This window comes from Stegodyphus dumicola, chromosome 11, assembly GCF_044657685.1.
Source record: "Stegodyphus dumicola isolate Sdum_Otavi_A_Nest chromosome 11, ASM4465768v1".
Lineage (NCBI taxonomy): Eukaryota > Metazoa > Arthropoda > Arachnida > Araneae > Eresidae > Stegodyphus > Stegodyphus dumicola.
Genome location: NC_140778.1, coordinates 41,120,585 through 41,139,294, shown reverse-complemented (window position 1 = coordinate 41,139,294; position 18,710 = coordinate 41,120,585). Strand labels below are relative to the sequence as shown.

The window sequence follows — 18,710 nt, the reverse complement described above, 5'->3', positions numbered from 1 at the left end:
TTCAGGTCCATGTAAGAATCTCATAATTAGCATACAACTAAAGAAAAGCTGACCTGAAAAATGTAACTGAAATTTCTTAAACGGCTTCATTTCCAAAATACAAGAGGAATAATGGACTGTTTTTTATGAAATATGCCAATTTTAATGCTGTTTCTAGAAATATTTCTTCAGTTCAATTTCTATCAAATTACTCAGACGTTTTGCTTTTCTGCTTTCAATCAAAGCTGCAATGATATACTCGCATATATGTGAATATTAGGAGATGAAGAGACATTATCGTTGGAAACAATGCATAAATAAAAGTTTGATTATCATACGTTACGCGCTTACAATGTTCACGTATACATAAGCAGAAAACAAGATCGATACACACAAAATATTGGTAATATTTCATGATTCAAATTTCTTCTCGTTTTGTCTCTACTTTGTTCTATGCGAACCTTAAACGAACGCTGTGGCGGGATTTCTGTCTTAAAAGACAAAGTCCTCGGATATTTGCCATAGTTAACTAATTTATTCCCTTAAATTTACAATTAAGCGAGATTTCCATGCCTTCAAATCTTTCTCGACGTATGTGCCATCTTTATTGGTTAAATAATCTTGTGATATGATCTTTAAACAACAGTTATTATTGTCTTCCAGTCTTTTGTATCATATCGCATATGATAGAAATAAAGGTAAAAAAATATAAAACTACAGGTCATTGTAAATAAACTAGCTATTCTTTAATATGATAATTTATTTATTTCTAGTGTCTCTGTACTAAACGGTCTCTGTGAACAGCATTGACTTTTCCTTAAGTTGGATCAGTATCTTATTTAGAACTGTAATATTTATGATTTGAGAAACATAATTTATTAGAGAAACGCCACTATTTCAAATTCCCCATCATATAACTAAAAGTTTCAATTTGAGTCATCATACGCAAGAGTTAAAAATTTAAATTTAAATTTCTTTTTGTGTAGTAGTATTAGCAGAACCACAACTACATTTCATACTAGAATTACATATTTCACACACTTGAGGCTTCTCTAGTTACTTTTTAAAAGAGATTATACAATTTACATATAATTTCACTAAAATTATTTACACATATGTAGAATTTGTTATAATATAAAATCAAATTCTTTCTCACACTATTTAAGTATACATACCGCCAATATTTTCTAGTGGGGTATCGCAGGAGATACCTTTGTAATTCTCTTCGCACCTGAAATTATAAAATACGTTAGTTCCTTAAACCAAACAGGAATGGGGGGGTTACGAGTTTGAAATATTTATTTCTTTGAACTTTTGTGGCAACGCTGCGCAAGCGCGAGTGGAGATCGTCTAGGCAACGAGGAAGAGAGTTTCACTCTCAACCTACGCAGTCATTAAGCAACGATGCTTCTGTTCTCGGTACGAAACATGTAACTGTAATTTCTGTAATTGTAAATAGTTCTGTTCATTAAAGTTTTTGTTGTAAAACTAACTTACAGTCTACTAATTCGACGGATACACGTAACGGGGGGGACTTCTTATTTGCAGTTTGAATGCGGTCAGTCTTTTATTTAACTGTTAAGTACTTAGTTTTAGTTTAAATATTATACTTAGTTTATATATAAGGTATATTTTAATTTTATGGCAGTTATTTTAATTTAAAAGTGGTTTCCTACCAATTTTTGTTTCCACCTACTACTCCCTACCGGAATGAGTTTTCAGAATCGCGTTGAATGCAAATGATTTAGAGGAAGTGTTTAAGGAATGTTCAGCTTACTTCGTGAGAGAGAGCTAGAAATGCTGAGTAGCGTGTGTTGCCTTCGGGCTGTCTCTCTTCACGTTCTTACGCTCGGCCATATATTCGCCGACTAGTGTAAATCAAGGGTCTTTTTATATTCGCCGACTAGTGTAAATTAAGGGCTAACTACGTTAGATACTTGTGTTAGCTTCGGCTAAGTCTCTCTTAGTTAGTTATAGTTTAGTTCTTATTTCTTATTCTGAGTTTAAGACCGAGTGGAGGCTTTGTTATAAGCCCGAGAAAGGGGCCAACTGCTATTCTTAGTTGAGTGAAATAAAGGGTATTTTAACTCTTTCTGAGTCTACATCTTTAGTTATTTGAAATCAGCGATAAGTCGCTAAACAGTTCACTAGGTTCCCCGACGTTTACTTTAGATAAAAAGAGTGAGGAACCTTACAACGAGTGTAAAAACTACCTTTTTCAAGTTTTCATCTTTAATAAAATTTTATATATTTTTTTGTTTAATTCATTTTCTTGTTTTCTATTTATTTATTTCTGGTTTTTATCAAAACAATCTAAATTCACGTAAATTTATATGCATTTTCAGAGAGGGGAAAGATCGTTCAGCAACGGCAAAAGAGGTGCATAAAAAAAAGTTGAGAACCACTAGTTTCAATATTAATAATGAGATATGTAATAGAGGAAAGCTTTTCGTTTTATCAAACTGATTGAGGATTAGAATTAAATTTGTTTAGTAAATAATAGTAATTCAGTAATATTATTAGAAGTAGTGTTGTACAACTGTTATTTTGTGATATCGGGTACGCAAGGTGCTGACTTGAAACTACTCATAGCCACGGTAGTAAAACGCCTGTGTCACTCACTGGAAGATCGGAAACAGTTTAAAAAACCGCGCGTCCCTGTAATAGTGCATTAAGAAGAGCAGTGAACTGTTATAGGATATTTGTTGTCGGAAAGGATGAAATCTAAACGTGTTCATAGTTTGATAATATTCAGCAATATGACAATTGCATAAATCATATATAATATTGATAAAAATACTGAGAAGTTTAAGTTCAAACTCAGATTATGTAGGATTTTTTACGCTCGGGATCAGTAGTCACGGAAGGTTCTGGGGTTCTGGAGAATACAGTACTATGTCCGAAATCCGGAGTTGTCGGGACTTCGACTTTCGGGACTAAAGAAAAATAATTTAAATTACCAAAACATCTATGGTATATATTTCAAAAACTATATAACTTGTGGAGACATTAGGTTATTTCGAAGCAGGGAATAGGAAAAATGAGCAATACCTTCTCCGGGACTCGAACCCCGGACTTGTCGATTTTAAATCTCTGTAGAAATTTTACAAGGTGTTTGGCTCCTAACTTAAATAACAACATTGAAACATCAATTTATAGAAACTGATGTTAGATACACGTCAAAAGTAAGTAAAAATAGAGTAAAAAAAGAAAAATTAATTATTGGCAGTTACAGGAAAATAATCTAGCACAGTGGTATAAAATACAGTACAATGTCCGAAATCTAGAGTTGTCGGGACTTCGGTGATTCCGGATTTGGGATTTTTCGGGATATTAGATCATCAGTGTTAATCTAGTAAGATGGTATGTAGCAATTATAAAATTAAAAATATGAAATCGTGATTTATGAAATAATGAACTATATATGATCTAAAGGGTATCAAAATCTACAATAAAAGCTTAACATTTATTGGTGTAACTTATTAAACATTTCTTTCAATGTAAGTTGTTTAAGTTGCTTCTTTTTTCGTGCTAATACTTTCTCTTTAATTCTGTAGACAGACATAATCTCTTGTTTAGTTACATTGTTAAAATCATGTAACTGCCGTGTCGAGAAATCCGACTAACTTGTCAATCGGACTTTTTTCGTTTTCAGTAACTTCTCTGTCACTTTCTTACTATCGGTAGCGATATTTCTGGATCTACAAATTTCGCCATTCATTAATTGATTGATGATCGAAAAGCATTGTCATCACAATATAAAAATTATTTTATATCATCTTCATTTATTACCGTTTCTCCACATTTCTTTACCAAATCCGTTAACTGGAAAATTTCACCTGTGTTTTGCGATATCCGAAAAAATTTTAAATTCGCGGCTATCATCATCAAATTTAGCTATCGTTCACGACTATTCATATATGGATATTCATAATGAGATTGGCGACTAACGACATGTAGTTTCGTTAAATTTTATCTTTCTACTATCACGCGCTCAATTAAGCCTGAATCGTATTTCTTTAGTCATTTATTATACTTATGTCTGTTTCTTGCACATCCTTAAGACTTATCAGAGATCTGAATAAATAAATCCCCACGTATACATAAGCCTTATTGAGGGCCGGCGCTAGATATCTGATGCAGTCTATGTGGGTTCTCAATTCTCGACCCGGTGCGGCCATATGAGCCCTGGCGTTGGTTCTGGGTTTATGTGAATAACAAATCAGTTATTCTTAATTCAAATAGCCCTAAATGTAATCTTTGGGTCTATGAGTAGTATCAACAAAATCTATTTAAAGCATATAGCTTCGTGAACAAAGTTCATTTTCTTTGGGCGCCTGGGAAGATTCCCTATCCTAATGTAACATGTAGGGAACTTTTCGAACATTAAATAGCATAATAGAAGTCCTAAATATCAGAGTTGAAGTCGGAAGAAAATTTGGTAGATCTGTAGTAGCAGGGGGATTGAAGAGAGTTCGTAGAAGGTAAAGGTCGTCTTTATAAATCCGTAAGAAGTGTTGAAGCCAGATATTCATTGTAGTTACTCTGTGAAGAAAGATGTGCAGACGTCAGCGATGAGGTTCCGTAGCTGGGTGAATAGTCAGGAGTAAGGGTTGGATGATAATCTTCGCTAGAGCCAGGAGAGATACTGATAGGGCATAGGCTAAGATTCAAGTTTGTGCTCTAAGGGGGAGGGGCTAGAGACTGTTTCCAAACCATACAAATTTAGAAGGGCGGCCGAATGGTAATGAGGAGGAGGGGTTAATTTGGTATCAGAGCCTGCTGAACTTAGAGGTATATTCTACATGTCCATCATGTGATATACATACATTGAAGATAAATTAATTCTATTTTATCAATTATTCACTACAACAATAAAAACTAGCTAAACACATACAAATTCTTAGAATAATGAGCTAATGGCAATTTATTCATTAAGTTCTTCCATTATTAAGAATAGTATATATAGTTTCTCCATCTGTGTTTTTGCAGCGCGTAGCTGACTGAGGTTTTTGCTAATTATTGCTGTCAGTTTAGATCTTTGGATAAAGCCAAGGATGGACTCTAATTCCTTAATAACCTTAAACAACTCTAAGAATCCGGCTGAATTAAAATTTTCATCTTATCTAGACTTATTTGATTCTCCATTGGTGTTATTTGCCTGTTTTGTTTCTGATGTTCTGCTTTTGGATGAGGGATAGTTTGGTTCCATAACTGAATTAGCTGTTGACTTTTCAGATTGAAATTGTTTGGGCTTTTGCACTTTACTGTTCAATATTTCAGAATATGATATTTTTGGCACTTATGAGATTGTTAACTTTGGGTTTTGGAAACTTTTCACACACCCTATATGAGGCCGGATGAGAATTGTTACAATTGGCGTAAACGGAGTTTTCAATGAATCCTTTTTGGGGACATAATGCAGATTTATGTTCCCCGGCGCATTTCACGCAACAGGAAGCTAGGAAACAGTTATCAGACGAATGGTGCCATCGCTAATAATTATGACACTGGGGAATTAAATTCTTATTTACATACTTATCTATTTTAACTATGAATAGTGACATATGGGTAACATGATATATATTTTCAACATTAGGGGTAGGTATTATCTGAACTTGAAAAAGTGGCATTAATTGCCTTGTCCTGCTCCTAGTCATCTGAGTAACTTTTTGGATTTTATAGTCTTTGTAGTGTTGCTTCAGTTCCGTTAAGTTTCTAATGAAATTTAGTTAAAGCGAAATGGCAACACCTTCTAGTCTCCGCGAAGAACGAAGTAAACAAACTTCGAGTTTTTGTCACGCGATGCTACGTGCATATAAAATGTAAATAAATCTTATGAATAAGAATCTATAACATCGTAAGGAATAAAATATTGGTTCCATTGGAGTCAGAGAAGTGTTATTTTTCTAGATTTGCACACCAGACACTTCACTAGTGTATCCCGGCGTGATCGAATTCTACAATGGCTGACGAAGACGAAATCGAAATTAAAGCAACAACTCCATCTATCGCCAAGGTAAGCGTTAAAGTTCCTCCTTTTTGGAAGCCAGATCCTAAAATATGGTTTATTCAACTAGAAGCACAATTTAGAAATGCAAAAATAAATGCAGATCAAACAAAATATGATTATGTTATAAGTTCCATTGAACCCGAAATTTTGTCACAGGTATCTGATATTTTGCTAAGTCCACCACAAGATAATAAATATGAGGCAATTAAAAATAGACTAATTTCATTATATGCTGATTCAGAGACTCAAAAAACCCAAAAATTACTGAGTGAGTTAGAACTGGGTGACAAAAAGCCATCTCAATTACTGTGTGAGATGCGTAATTTGGCTGGCAGTAAAGTAACAGATACTTTCCTAAAAACATTGCGGATACTATGTTTACCCGTTAATATGCGTAGCATTATATCTGTTAGTAGTGAAGATTTGTCAAAAGTGGCTACAATGGCCGATAAGATTTGGGAATTAAACCCTGTTACTCCCCAAATAGCTGCTGCATCATCCATAACGGTAAAAACGGAAGTGATTGAAAGTTTACAAAAACAGGTTAGTGAATTTAGCTTACAAGTTTCTGCTTTAAACAAGCAACGCCACAGTCGTCGCTATTGTCGTAACCGATCCAAATCCAGAGATAGGAGTTACAGTGGTAACAGATGATGAGTGATATTTGTTACTATCATAAAAAATTCGGTGATGAGTGATTTAAGTGTAAACAACCCTGCAACTACTCATCAACATCACAGACAATTAGTCCGGAAAACCAGCTCCCCGTCTCTCATTGACGACGGACGGACAAGGTTGTGCAGCTGAGTCGTCTTTTCATCAGCGACAAAGAATCGGCTACCCAATTTTTAATAGATACTGGGGCAGAAATTTCTGTCATTCCTCCCTTGCCTGCAAATAAAAAAACATCTCAAAATTAGAACTCTTTGCTGCAAATGGTACGAAAATTAAAACATATGGCCAAAAATTACTCAAGCTTGATCTTGGACTCAGACGATCATTCACATGGCCTTTTGTAATTGCGGACGTAAACAAACCGATAATAGGCATGGATTTTCTTGCAAATTTTAACCTTTTGGTAGATTCTAAAAATCGCAAGTTGATTGATGGTACTACATTCTTAACCAATGGAACTCCTTGTTTTCAAAATAACAATAATAATATTCCGATTTTAAATGCCGCAAATGATCCATATAAATGTATAATTAACGATTTCCGGATTTGTTAAAACTGAATGTAGTTAATAATAAAGTTAAAAATCATAACATCGAACATTATATCGAAACCAGAGGTCCACCAGTTTTCGCTAAAGCCAGGAGACTATCAGCTGAGAAACTTAAATTCTGAGAGCTGAGAAAAAAAACTAAGCGGCTAAAAAGGAGTTTGAATTTGTGCTCCAAATGGGTTTATGCAGGCCATCCAAAAGTAACTGGTCAAGCCCACTACATCTCGTTATGAAGAAATCAGGTGATTGGAGACCTTGTGGAGACTATCGAGCGTTAAACAACGTCACGATTCCTGATAGATACCCTCTCCCATTTTTAAAACAGATTGCAGTTCCATTTTAGCTGGAAAAAAAGTTTTCTCATCCATAGACCTCATTAGAGCGTACCAACAAATTCCAGTTCGCGAAGAAGATATACCTAAAACGGCCATTCTCACTCCCTTTGGCTTATTCGAGTTCCCATTCATGACATTCGGCCTACGAAATGCGGCCCAAACGTTCCAACGTTTCATGAACAGTGTGTTGAATGGACTAGAATTCGTGTTTTGCTATTTGGATGACATTCTAATAGCCTCTCCAGATGAAGAAACTCATTGAAAACATATACGATCAGTCCTCGAGAGACTAAACGAATATGGCCTGTGTATTAATGCGGCAAAGTGTAAATTTGGTCAAACAAAACTTGCATTCCTGGGATACGAAGTGTCAGCTGAAGGACTTAAACCTCTCTCAACGAAACTTGATGCCATCAAAAATTTCCCAAAACCAGAAGTCATTTATTAGTTTAAGACGATTTTTAGGTATGGTGAATTTTTATCACAGATTCATACCAAATTGTGCGAAATTGCAACAACCTTTAACAACATTGCTCAGTGGTATTAAAACGAACTGCAGAAAAGAAATAACGTAGACGGCAAAAACAAGAAACGCATTCCAGATCTTAAAAGATGCACTTATTCATGCCACAAACTTAACTCACCCATCCGAAAGGGCTGAAATATCGCTAACAACTGATGCTTCCGATACTGCCATTGGAGCAGTTTTACATCAGATTGTGAATAATGAAAAACAACCCTTAAGTTTCTTTTCCCGAAATTTGACATCAGCACAACAAAAATATAGTGCCTACGACAGAGAAATCTTAGCCATCTATACAGCAGTAAAACATTTCAAATACATCTTAGAAGGGCGAACTTTTGCAATATACACGGATCACAAACCACTAACATTTGCCTTCCAACAAAATTTGAAAAAAGCTTCGCCACGACAAGCTCGACAACTATCATATATAGGCCAGTTCTCAACCGATATCCGATTCATACAAGGGCATGAAAAATACCGTCGCTGACGCTCTCTCTCGCATAGACACCATTTCTGTACCATCTGCAATAGACTTACAAACTATAGTAGACTGTCAAGAAGATGACGACTTGGAGACACTAAAAAGCAACCCAAACGTAAATTCCTACAGATCCCTATACCGGACAGCGACAAGAAAATTTACTGTAATACTTCTACAAATTATAATCGACCATACATCCCTGCAAAGTTTCGGCAGAAAATATTTTCTTCAATCTATAATTTATCTCATCCTGGAATAAGATTCACGATAAAATTGATAACATGACGTTTCATATGGCCCAATATGAATAAAGACTGCCAACTATGGACTAGAGCATGTTTATCTTGCCAAAGATCTAAAGTTCACAGACGCACACATTCATCTTTGGGAGAATTCAAAGTACCTCCACACAGATTCCAGCATTTAAGCATAGATCTGTTGGGTCCGCTACCTCCTTGCAAAGGATTCAAATATCTTCTAACCAACATCGATCGTTATACACGATGGATCGAAGCGGTACCGTTAGAAGATCAATCAGCAGAATCTATTGCTAAAGCTTTGATTTATACTTGGTTTTCACGCTTTGGAATTCCGAATCGCATAACATCTGACCAAGGTCGGCAATTTGATAGCCAACTTTTTCAAGCTTTAGGAAAATATCTTGGTTTTCATACAAACACTACAACTGCGTACCATCCACAGGCAAATGGCCTGATCGAAAGACAACACCGAACTTTAAAAGCAAGTCTGAAATGTCATCTACTCGAATCAAAATCATGGCTGGAAGCATTGCCTTTCGTTCTTTTAGGGATAAGATCTGCCATCAAGGAAGACTTAGGTTGCTCATCCGCAGAACTTGTATACGGAACTCCTTTAGCATTACCTGGTGAATTCTTTTTAACAGTACCTCATATGAAACAGTCTGAATTTTCTCAAAACCTTCAGAAAATAATAAGAGCTATGAAGCCAAGTTCTACCACCACCCATGGAAATAGAACAGTCTTTGTTTCTAAACATCTTTCCAACTGTTCTCACGTATTCCTATACAACAACATTAATAATTCGTCGCTACAGCCTGTCTATCTTGGACCGTATCCTGTAAGAGCAAGAAAGGATAAGTACTTCGATATTGAAATCCAAGGAAAAGTTAAAAGAGTTTCAATAGACAGACTAAAGCCATGTTTCCTAGTGCGAGATTCTGATATTCCTTTTCAAAACTCCCATTCCAAGAAAGCGGAACTTGGGGAAACACCTGCACTCAAGAACACTGAAGAAAATTCAGAAACTCATCATGAAACCGTCGAAAACTAGTGGCAGCAGGTAAAAGGAATTAAGCCATGCGAACCAGCAATAACTCTGGGGAGCAGACGCTTAAGCAACAGAGGTGAAGGCAAATAGCCGAACTATCTCTCTTTCCTACTGAAACTCGGTTTTTGATCTCTTTCTTCAACGTAGAATTTACATTCCTTGACGCGCGCTACCAAATTTAAATACGCTGGCACTGACAATTAGGAGATGAAAGCTTATAAGAAAGACTAACAAATTAAATAAATTGATTATTTAAAATAAATATAAATCCTTACAACCTACTCTAAATTTTACATTAATATTAGTAAATTTTGATTACATGCAGTTTGTTCACATTAAAGCAATTTTATAAGAGAAAATAAAAAAGTGCTGAGGAAAGCTGTAAGATTACTTACTTGCAAAATACGCCTTTTCCTACAGTTCTAAAACACGTTCCATGCACACATGGATAAATACTGCATGCATCTGACAAAGAAGCAGAAGCAAATTTCAGAGGCAAATGAGGACAGGAATAAATTTAGTAAAATGTTAGCAAATATTGCACTGGCTATTATTAATTAGGGAAAAATCATAAAAATGACAATTACCCAAAAAATTACACTTATAATTTAATGAAACTAATCCACAGTATACAACACATAATAAGGTATATTATAACATGAAAAGAAATTACCAGACAATTATGGTGTTATAGAAATTAGCATACGTATAAAATGAACAAATCGGATGTGTCAGTTTGGTACAGAAAAATAAGTTTCGATATGGAGTATGATCGCCCCTAGGAACAATACCACATATACATGTGCGATGCTGTTAATTATGGAGTCTCATTTCCATAGGAAAAGAGAGGAATTGATTTTTTTCACAGTAGTTGTAAGCGTAGCAAGAATCTGAAGACGAGGATTGAGATCAGCTATACGTGTTCCTAAAGCAGGCCAGACATGCTCGACAGGATTCAGGTCTGGTGATCGAGTTGGCCATTACATGTACTGAATTGTTTCCTGCTGAAGATAATCTTCGACGATGGCTGTGCGGTCCGGCGCTGTCGATGTGTAGCAGAAAATTGTCACTTACACTCGGGCATGAATGCACACATAAGCCTCCATGATGTTATCTTTATATGCCTGAGCATTCATGGTTCCGCATGAAAAGATATGGAGGTAGGCTTGTGAGTCCACTCATTAAGATACCAACCCAAATACAGAAAATACTTTCTTCGTATGCATCCCTTTCACGATTGTTTGAAGAATAATAAAGGGTTCTAATTTCTCTCCTAATCAAATAACGCCTATTATCGTTTTGAAGGCTAAACCTGGACTCATCCTTAAAGAGGACAACTCCTCCATTGGTGAGCTGTCCAGAGGACCTCTTGATATGCCCACCTCAACCGTTCCCTTCCGTGACGTGACATGAGCGGCACACAAATGGTTGGTCGCCTCGCGTTTTTATCGCCTTTCTATATTTACAATTGCGTTATTTATTTTGTTTCGCTTTTTTCAGAAAGAACAGATAATCCTTCTGGGAGAACAGAGTACTGTGCACAGTTGTACCCCAGATCTGACAAAGTAGGATAATTTCAAATAATTTTCGATTAACAAACGCTATTAGCAAAATTTCTAAATTTCACAATAAGCTTATTATGAACTCTATTTAGTTAAAGTTATCGTATATGGAAAAATAACATGTAAAGAATATTCGTCTCTTTTTGTATATTTACGGAGAGTTATATTTTCGGTTATTATAAACCAAACCTACCGTTAATATGACTCAAACAGAGATAAAATATAAAAGGAAATTTTGAAATGGTTTTATGATAATGTTAAAATGAATATTTAGACAAGTGAATGAAACACAGAAGTAAATCAAAGCATGAAATAAATTAATATCAAAGGACATAACACGCTTTAAAGTATACAGTACATCTATGCGACAAATAAAACAAATCAAATTAAGTTATGAATTACAGTCTCTCTAAGGTATGTAAACAAATTAATACTGACTTCTTTTCGAACTAAGCGATGAGGAATTAAGCAACAATTTTTAAAATATTTCGAATGAAATTTTTTAATATATAAGAAGTTTATGACAATATGACGCACCAATAAAGGTGAGTACAAGGGCTCCTTCTCACCTTCAGAAGATAATTATGAGTGGCGCGAAAGTGCCCATTTCTAAGACGAATTATAGTAACCTCGTTCCTGCTGTTGCTACTAGCCTCTCAATAATCCACGTGAGATTTGACGTTTCTCAACTTACCATGCAGCTGCATATGCCAGACTCGCTGTTATGTCTTCAAAATTTTCTCGCTGATAACAGTGCGCATATCTCTTAAGAGAATAAACTACCAGCTAAACAGCAGACTTTTGCTATCGTGCCTGCTAACTAATTTCCTTAAATATTAACATGTCTGGGAACCAAGCAGTAAAGATTTTGGTAACCATGATTTGAGATTTAGAATATCATATAACACTGAATTTTGTGGATTTGAAAATATTTCTAGAGTTTTTGGCACACTTTATTATTCAGTATAAATTATAAAATTTGTCTGACATTCCCTAGAAATGAAAGACCATAAAAACAGCAGTTAATTCGGAAATGAGTACAGAGCAAATGTGCAATTTTATACCTCCATAGTGTTTAATTACAAAAGCTGGTCTAATATAACTAGTTGTTTTCGATCCATATATAAGGTATGCGACTACTGTACTAAATAGTATATAGTACAGTATACAGGGGTATGCAACTATTGTACTTAATTCTATCTAAAAAATCTGCATGTAAAATCATGTCATTAGTACTCATTTTGGGAGGCCCGGTGGCGCAGTGGCTAGCGCATTACGCAGCAACACCACAAGCCCGTGGTTCGATTCTTGGGCTGGGCAAGGTCGATTCAGGCGTTCATTCCTTGATTTCCATTCCTTGGGTCGACCAAAGAGAGTACCAAGTTCGCTTGGGGTCTAAACACTGGGGTCCTGCGACAAGCTGAACACATGTTCAGGTCATACGCTTACGCCCCCCGGAGCCCACGGTCAAGAAAGCAGATTTCGGGGCACTACTGGCCCTGTCCCACTAGGGCTCTTGCGCCACGCCACTGAGTTTAGTTTAGTACTCCTTTTGTCCGGATGGAAAGTATTAAGAAGCCGGATTTTTGGATCCTGAAGAGGATTTCAAAATGCATTTACTCTTGAGTGTTTCCATCAGACAAGCAAACCTATTAAATAAAAGATTGAAACTTTGGACAGAAAGAAGATACACAGAATGGTCTCGCTTCAAATATGTTATCACACATATCAAGTAAAGAAATGTTACCAGATTAAATATAAAGAGTAATCCATTTCTCTTTCGCTTATTGAAGATGTAATATTATTTTCTCAAATAATGTTTTGTCATTTGTCTTTTCTTTACAATTTGTTTTTTCATGCAATAAACTACAGTTATTCTCAGTAACGTGTGTTGAAATATTAAATTATTAGCTCATTGAGTTTCTCAAACTTAATAAAGATGTTATTTTTAACCATCTTTTGTGAATCATAATTTTATTCTTCTTGAAGCTTAATTTCGAGCGAGATCTATTTAACTTCTTTCTATCTATTGATTGGAATATGCGATTTTACGTTAATTTTTTTAAACAGCACTTAATAACATTCTTTTCATGAGCACTTTTGTCATACTAAAAATTCTATTTTTCAAATCATCGTAATTCTTAGTTTAAATTTTAAACTGGAATTTGCATTCATATAATGATTATTTGGAAACAACCTACTTTTAGGAAGCAATATAGTTTTGGATTTTAATTAACAATCAAAGAATACAAAAATGTTAATTAATTATTACACTGAATAAATTATTCACCTTTGCATTCTCCATCAATTTCTAGGTAACCATCTCCACAGGCGCACCGCTTAAAACCGTATTCATCACGGAAACAAGTTGAATTTTTTCCACAGTAGCACTCTGTAAATATGCAAACAAACGTACAGTCTTTGCTTGAAACACTTTTATCTTGAAACTCTTTCTACAACTACTGCATACTACGTGGATACTCACTAATTCGAATTTAAGGAAGATCATAGTTGTCTAAGAAAATCCAAAACTAAACTATGAAAAAAAAGTATTAAAATTTATGAAAAAAATCCAAAATATATTTTAAAATTTTACAAAGTAAATCTTTTTTTGCTTTCAAAAGTCAGTATTTATGTTATATATATATCCAAATACAAATGTTTATAATATGCTAAGCCATGACTGATTAATTAATGCTAAACCATAACCATGAGTGATTGTTATTTTCAGAAAACTCCACTTATTTCAGGAGAGTTCACTTTAAAGTAGCTCTGATTTATTATTTGGCGAACTATATGGCTACAAGTGATTGACAGTTATTTCCTCGGTTACCCTTGATTTCATTTCCTTGGGCTACTGGGTTTCTGAAAATTCCTGAAGTTTTCTATGTTCTGCGATGGTCTTATATTTATGTAAAGAATTATGATCAGTTAATAATATGCTGTCCGTTTTTTAGACAACCTTTCCCTTTTTTTTCAATGAGTTTCATAATTCCTCGTTCACAAAACAATGTAGTTTTATCGGAGGAAAGCTGCATAAGGTTCCTATTTACGGCCACATCAGAACTGGATATTATGGCACGAAAACATTTTGAAAAGAACGAAAGAACTGAAAGACTAACGGCACAAATTTAGGCGAGTTTGAGACAAGTGGCAACACGTGTCAACTAAATTCCAATCATTTTTGTCAGTTGATCAAAATGACGTGTAGTCTCGTATTATTGGGATAAAATGCAGTTCCAATACGAATAATGAACTCCGGAAGTTTCTAAAAGATGGATTTGTTTAAACTCTCCAACTGGTGAAAGCACGCAGCCGAACTAATTTGCTGGCCAATAGGAGCTTGGAAATAGGACAACACGCAGGTTTTATCACTGACAAAAATTATTAGAGTTTTGATGAAAAGTGTTGCCAAGCGTATTATACTCACCTGATCTTTTGTCTTCAACTTTCACTTGTTTCGCTCTCTTCAAAATTTCTTTCGTAGTATAACATTTAATTCAGATGAAGGCGTAAATCAGCACCTTGTTCGATAAAGCTAGGTGTAAGTTTTCAAACAGTAGGGGCAATGTACTACGGACTGATAATTTTTCTTTTGTAATAAAAAATGAATATAGAAAATATAAAAGAACATATAACATAGAAAATTTGCTTCAAAGTGCGAGGGCGATCCCCAAAAAAAGGTCTTCTATATTTTTAGATATACAAAGAACCGTTTATTTTCTATAATTGCTACATCACTTTAAAGATTGAAGCATGCTGTATTTTTCAACATAATCGTCATTTCGGTCGATGCATTTTTGTAGACGCTGTGGCAGTTTTACAATGCCCATGTCATACCAGCTTGCCGCCATGCCCTTCAGGAAGCGTCAATCGAGTCCAAGAAGTTCTCCTTTTCGTCTCCATAGCGGCGAAGAAATTCGCGGGAAGAATCAACACATTGCCGTTTGTGGTCTTCTGTCAGCATACGCGGCACCCATCTTGCACACACCTTCCAATATTGCAACTTTTCCGTTAAAATCCTGTGAATGGTGCTTCTGGAAACCTCAGGAACCAAAATGCAGAGAGCATCCAGAGCGATCCTCCGATCTTTACGCATGAGTTTCTCAACTTTCGCGATTGTCTCGTCGGCAATTGACGGCCTCCCGCTCCTTTCTTCGTCATGAATTTCAGTACGACCTGCTGTAAACTCTCTACACCACTTGCGAACGTTTCTGACATCCATGCACGACTGTCCATACACTTCCGTCAATAGGCGGTGAATTTCAACCGGTTTAACGCCTTTTGCGTTCAAAAATCGAATAACTGCGCTCACTTCGCAATTGGCGGTAACGTTTATCGGGAGCTCCATTTCGAATGGCTGCCAAGCCAAGACTGAACATCCGAGCGAAGCGCCTGCGTGCTTATGTGGTAGCGGAGAAGCCACCACTCACAACAGTGTTGCCAACAACCGTATTAAAACTTTCTGTACGTCCCCAAAAATAGGAGACCTTTTTTTGGGGGGATTGCCCTCGTACATAGAAATCTTCGAAGAAGATAGGCAGCTTGCATCATGACATAGCAGGCAACCCAATAAATATCAGAAATGTTTCAATTTTCATAATTGTCCTATATTTATATTTTGCTCCATAAATTTAAAGAGCAATTTAAATATTTCTGCCCTTCTGCTCAGATTTCTTGCTGTTATTATCTACTGTATAATTTTCACCAGCATTCATTCTACTACCCACATTCTCCACTGACGCCCAACAAGGATAGTGGTTATTGAGTCCGACTGCCTTTCGGTGAAAAGAATCCGAGTTCGAATCTCGGAGAAGGCGTGAATGTTTGTGAAAGTATAATGTCTGTGCAGCATGGGAGCACTCAAAATATGCGGCGATCTAAATATCTTCTCGAGATGTTGGCGGCAGGGGTAAAGGGGTGCGAGAACTTCAAACCCGTTCTCCTCCAGCGTGCTCTCCTTCAAAATTGCGGGAGAAAATGAGCTTCTAAGTTCAAGTCGTACTGTGACGTATATGATGCAAAACCCCTCTATTGTGGTTGCCAACGACAGACACAAACCGTGGGCTTGTAATATAACTCAGAAAAGCGAGATAAGTCACAACAGCAATTTCCAACTTTAATTTCATTTAAAACTCAGTATCATGGATCACCTGAATTATGCATCAAAAATAATTAAGCTGAGCTGACTAGAAATTCCCGTCTTCTTGGTCCTATTTTTAAACGATACAGTAATAATATTTAAGACTGGAGTCGTTTCAAACCGTAATAATGATGGAATTATAGAACAAATGTTTCATACAATACTTAGTAGTTTCTGTTTTTACATAATAGAGAGATATTTGGTTATAAAGAATATTTTTTGTTAAGGGAAAAAGAACGTGACTGCGGTACCTGAAAATGAGGTTATTAATTTTAATTGCAGAGGAATACAAACTCCAACTAAAGTTTTTTTCCCTAGGGAGAGTAAAGACATAACGTTTTACACAATATTTTTATTAATTAATTAATTTATTTATTTAATTTACTGTCATGCCTTTTGAAAACGGAAAGCTAGCAATCCATAATTAGGTCATTCTACATACCTGTTTCGCATTTTCTTCCGATGTAAGGAGGTTTGCAAGAGCAGTTATAATCTGTTTTAACCACCCTGCATTTACCATCATTTTTGCATGGATTTGGGTTGCAAGGACCTGAGGAAATAGAGAATAATGCAATTTGTTTTCCTATTTATATATTAAAAATAATTATAAAAGAAATAATAATATTTTGATGTCTGAGTAATAAGCAAGTACTTTTTTCACACAATTTCCCAAAGTAGGGAGATGGGCATTTACAATCATGTTTTCCATCAAATACGCTACATCTTCCGTCATTCTGGCAAGGATTTGAGCCGCAAGCTAGAGATTTAAATTCAATTTTATACTCCTTTTGTTCAAACACACACATTTAAAATCATTATATTTTAATGGTTACTATAAAGAAATACCTATTTCACACTTTCTTCCTGAGTAGGGGTATTTACATAAGCAGACATAACCGTCTTTATCCACTGTGCATTTACCCGAATTCTGACAAGGATTTGGACTGCAGAGATCTGAAAAAGTTTGATAAGTGCTCAAAGCCTATTTTTTCAATTAAGAATTAAAACACACATACTAATTTAAATCTATTACCTGAGAGATGAAATAAAAACAAATAGATCTTTGCCGTATTAGGGCTACGTAAAGAGTTATAGAAATGTATTTATATTTGGGATCAATTGCACAACATTTGCCGCCGTTACGACGAGCACTGCGATTATGAAGATCAAAAGTAGAAAATTAAAATTCTGCAATTACTTTTCTTTTCAAAATCTGTGTTGTTCATAATTTGAGAGTTTGATATTAAAATAAAATCAAATATTGGGTTTCAGAGCTTTCCTCAGTAAATGTACTCTTAACCACACAGACCAAAAAAAGAACAGCATGACAATGAAATTAACGGACCACTGAAATGAAATCATTTCGTAATCTACAAATTTAAATTGCGTAAAGTTTGTAGGCGTTATTTGTCTTCTAATAATTAATGCAGTATAGCAAAATATCGTAATAAATCCTTGCTATTACCTACAGTTTGTAAATATTATTCAGATTAGTGCTTGGTTAAGCAATAGCCAGTGTATAGCTAATAGTAACGTTAGTCAGATTTGTAGAGTATTTCAAATGGAATTCGATGTAAGCCTTTCATTTCGGAAAAGAAATGTTTTCTTTGAAAACTTCTGATGATGTCCTACATCTGCAAAAGCCTATTGGAACAAGCTGAAGAAAGAAGTGGGAATGCTTTAGACGAGCATTTATAAAAAGAAATTTATGACTGCTTTTCATAGCCTTGCAGGTAATGAATATAGATTTTGAAACATTGTAACACCTTTAATGGATTCATCTAAGCTTACTCACCCGCAATCAACTTGCGGTGTTAAATGGATTCTAAGGCGCATTCTCACCACTGCATTTTCCAAACTCGAGAGTAAACAGACATAGAAATAAAGTAATTTTTAAATTATTTGTCATCACTTGTAAGGTTTAAATAAAAAAATATAATACAAATTAGCAGTCCACTGGCTTTTGCTCATTTGCAAGCTTTCTTCGAAACAGATAAGAATTAAAATAATTTCTTCTATCCTAGCCGAGATTACAAGCTTCGGATAAGATTGCAATAGAGATTCAAACATTTAACTTAACAGCCTAACTTTATTTTACTTAGTTCGGGACCAGTGTTAGAGTCTCCAAGAGAGAAGTA

General features: G+C 35.3%; 1 protein-coding gene across 2 annotated transcripts in view; it reads right to left on the bottom strand.

Annotated features, from left to right (window-relative positions):
• The window catches only part of LOC118201430 (uncharacterized), a 185,632-nt gene that overhangs the window by 14,897 nt on the left and 152,025 nt on the right, over positions 1 to 18,710 (bottom strand). Inside the window, exons 17-22 of one of the 2 annotated variants that reach the window (XM_085826620.1) lie at positions 17,419 to 17,526; positions 17,225 to 17,329; positions 17,015 to 17,122; positions 13,720 to 13,821; positions 10,263 to 10,332; positions 1,155 to 1,210 (exon numbers count right to left, since the gene is read on the bottom strand). In XM_085826620.1, the coding sequence (XP_085682746.1) occupies positions 1,155 to 1,210; positions 10,263 to 10,332; positions 13,720 to 13,821; positions 17,015 to 17,122; positions 17,225 to 17,329; positions 17,419 to 17,526 (549 nt within the window). The remainder of the gene's footprint in view (positions 1 to 1,154; positions 1,211 to 10,262; positions 10,333 to 13,719; positions 13,822 to 17,014; positions 17,123 to 17,224; positions 17,330 to 17,418; positions 17,527 to 18,710) is intronic. The other variant, XM_085826621.1, reaches the window with a different exon arrangement.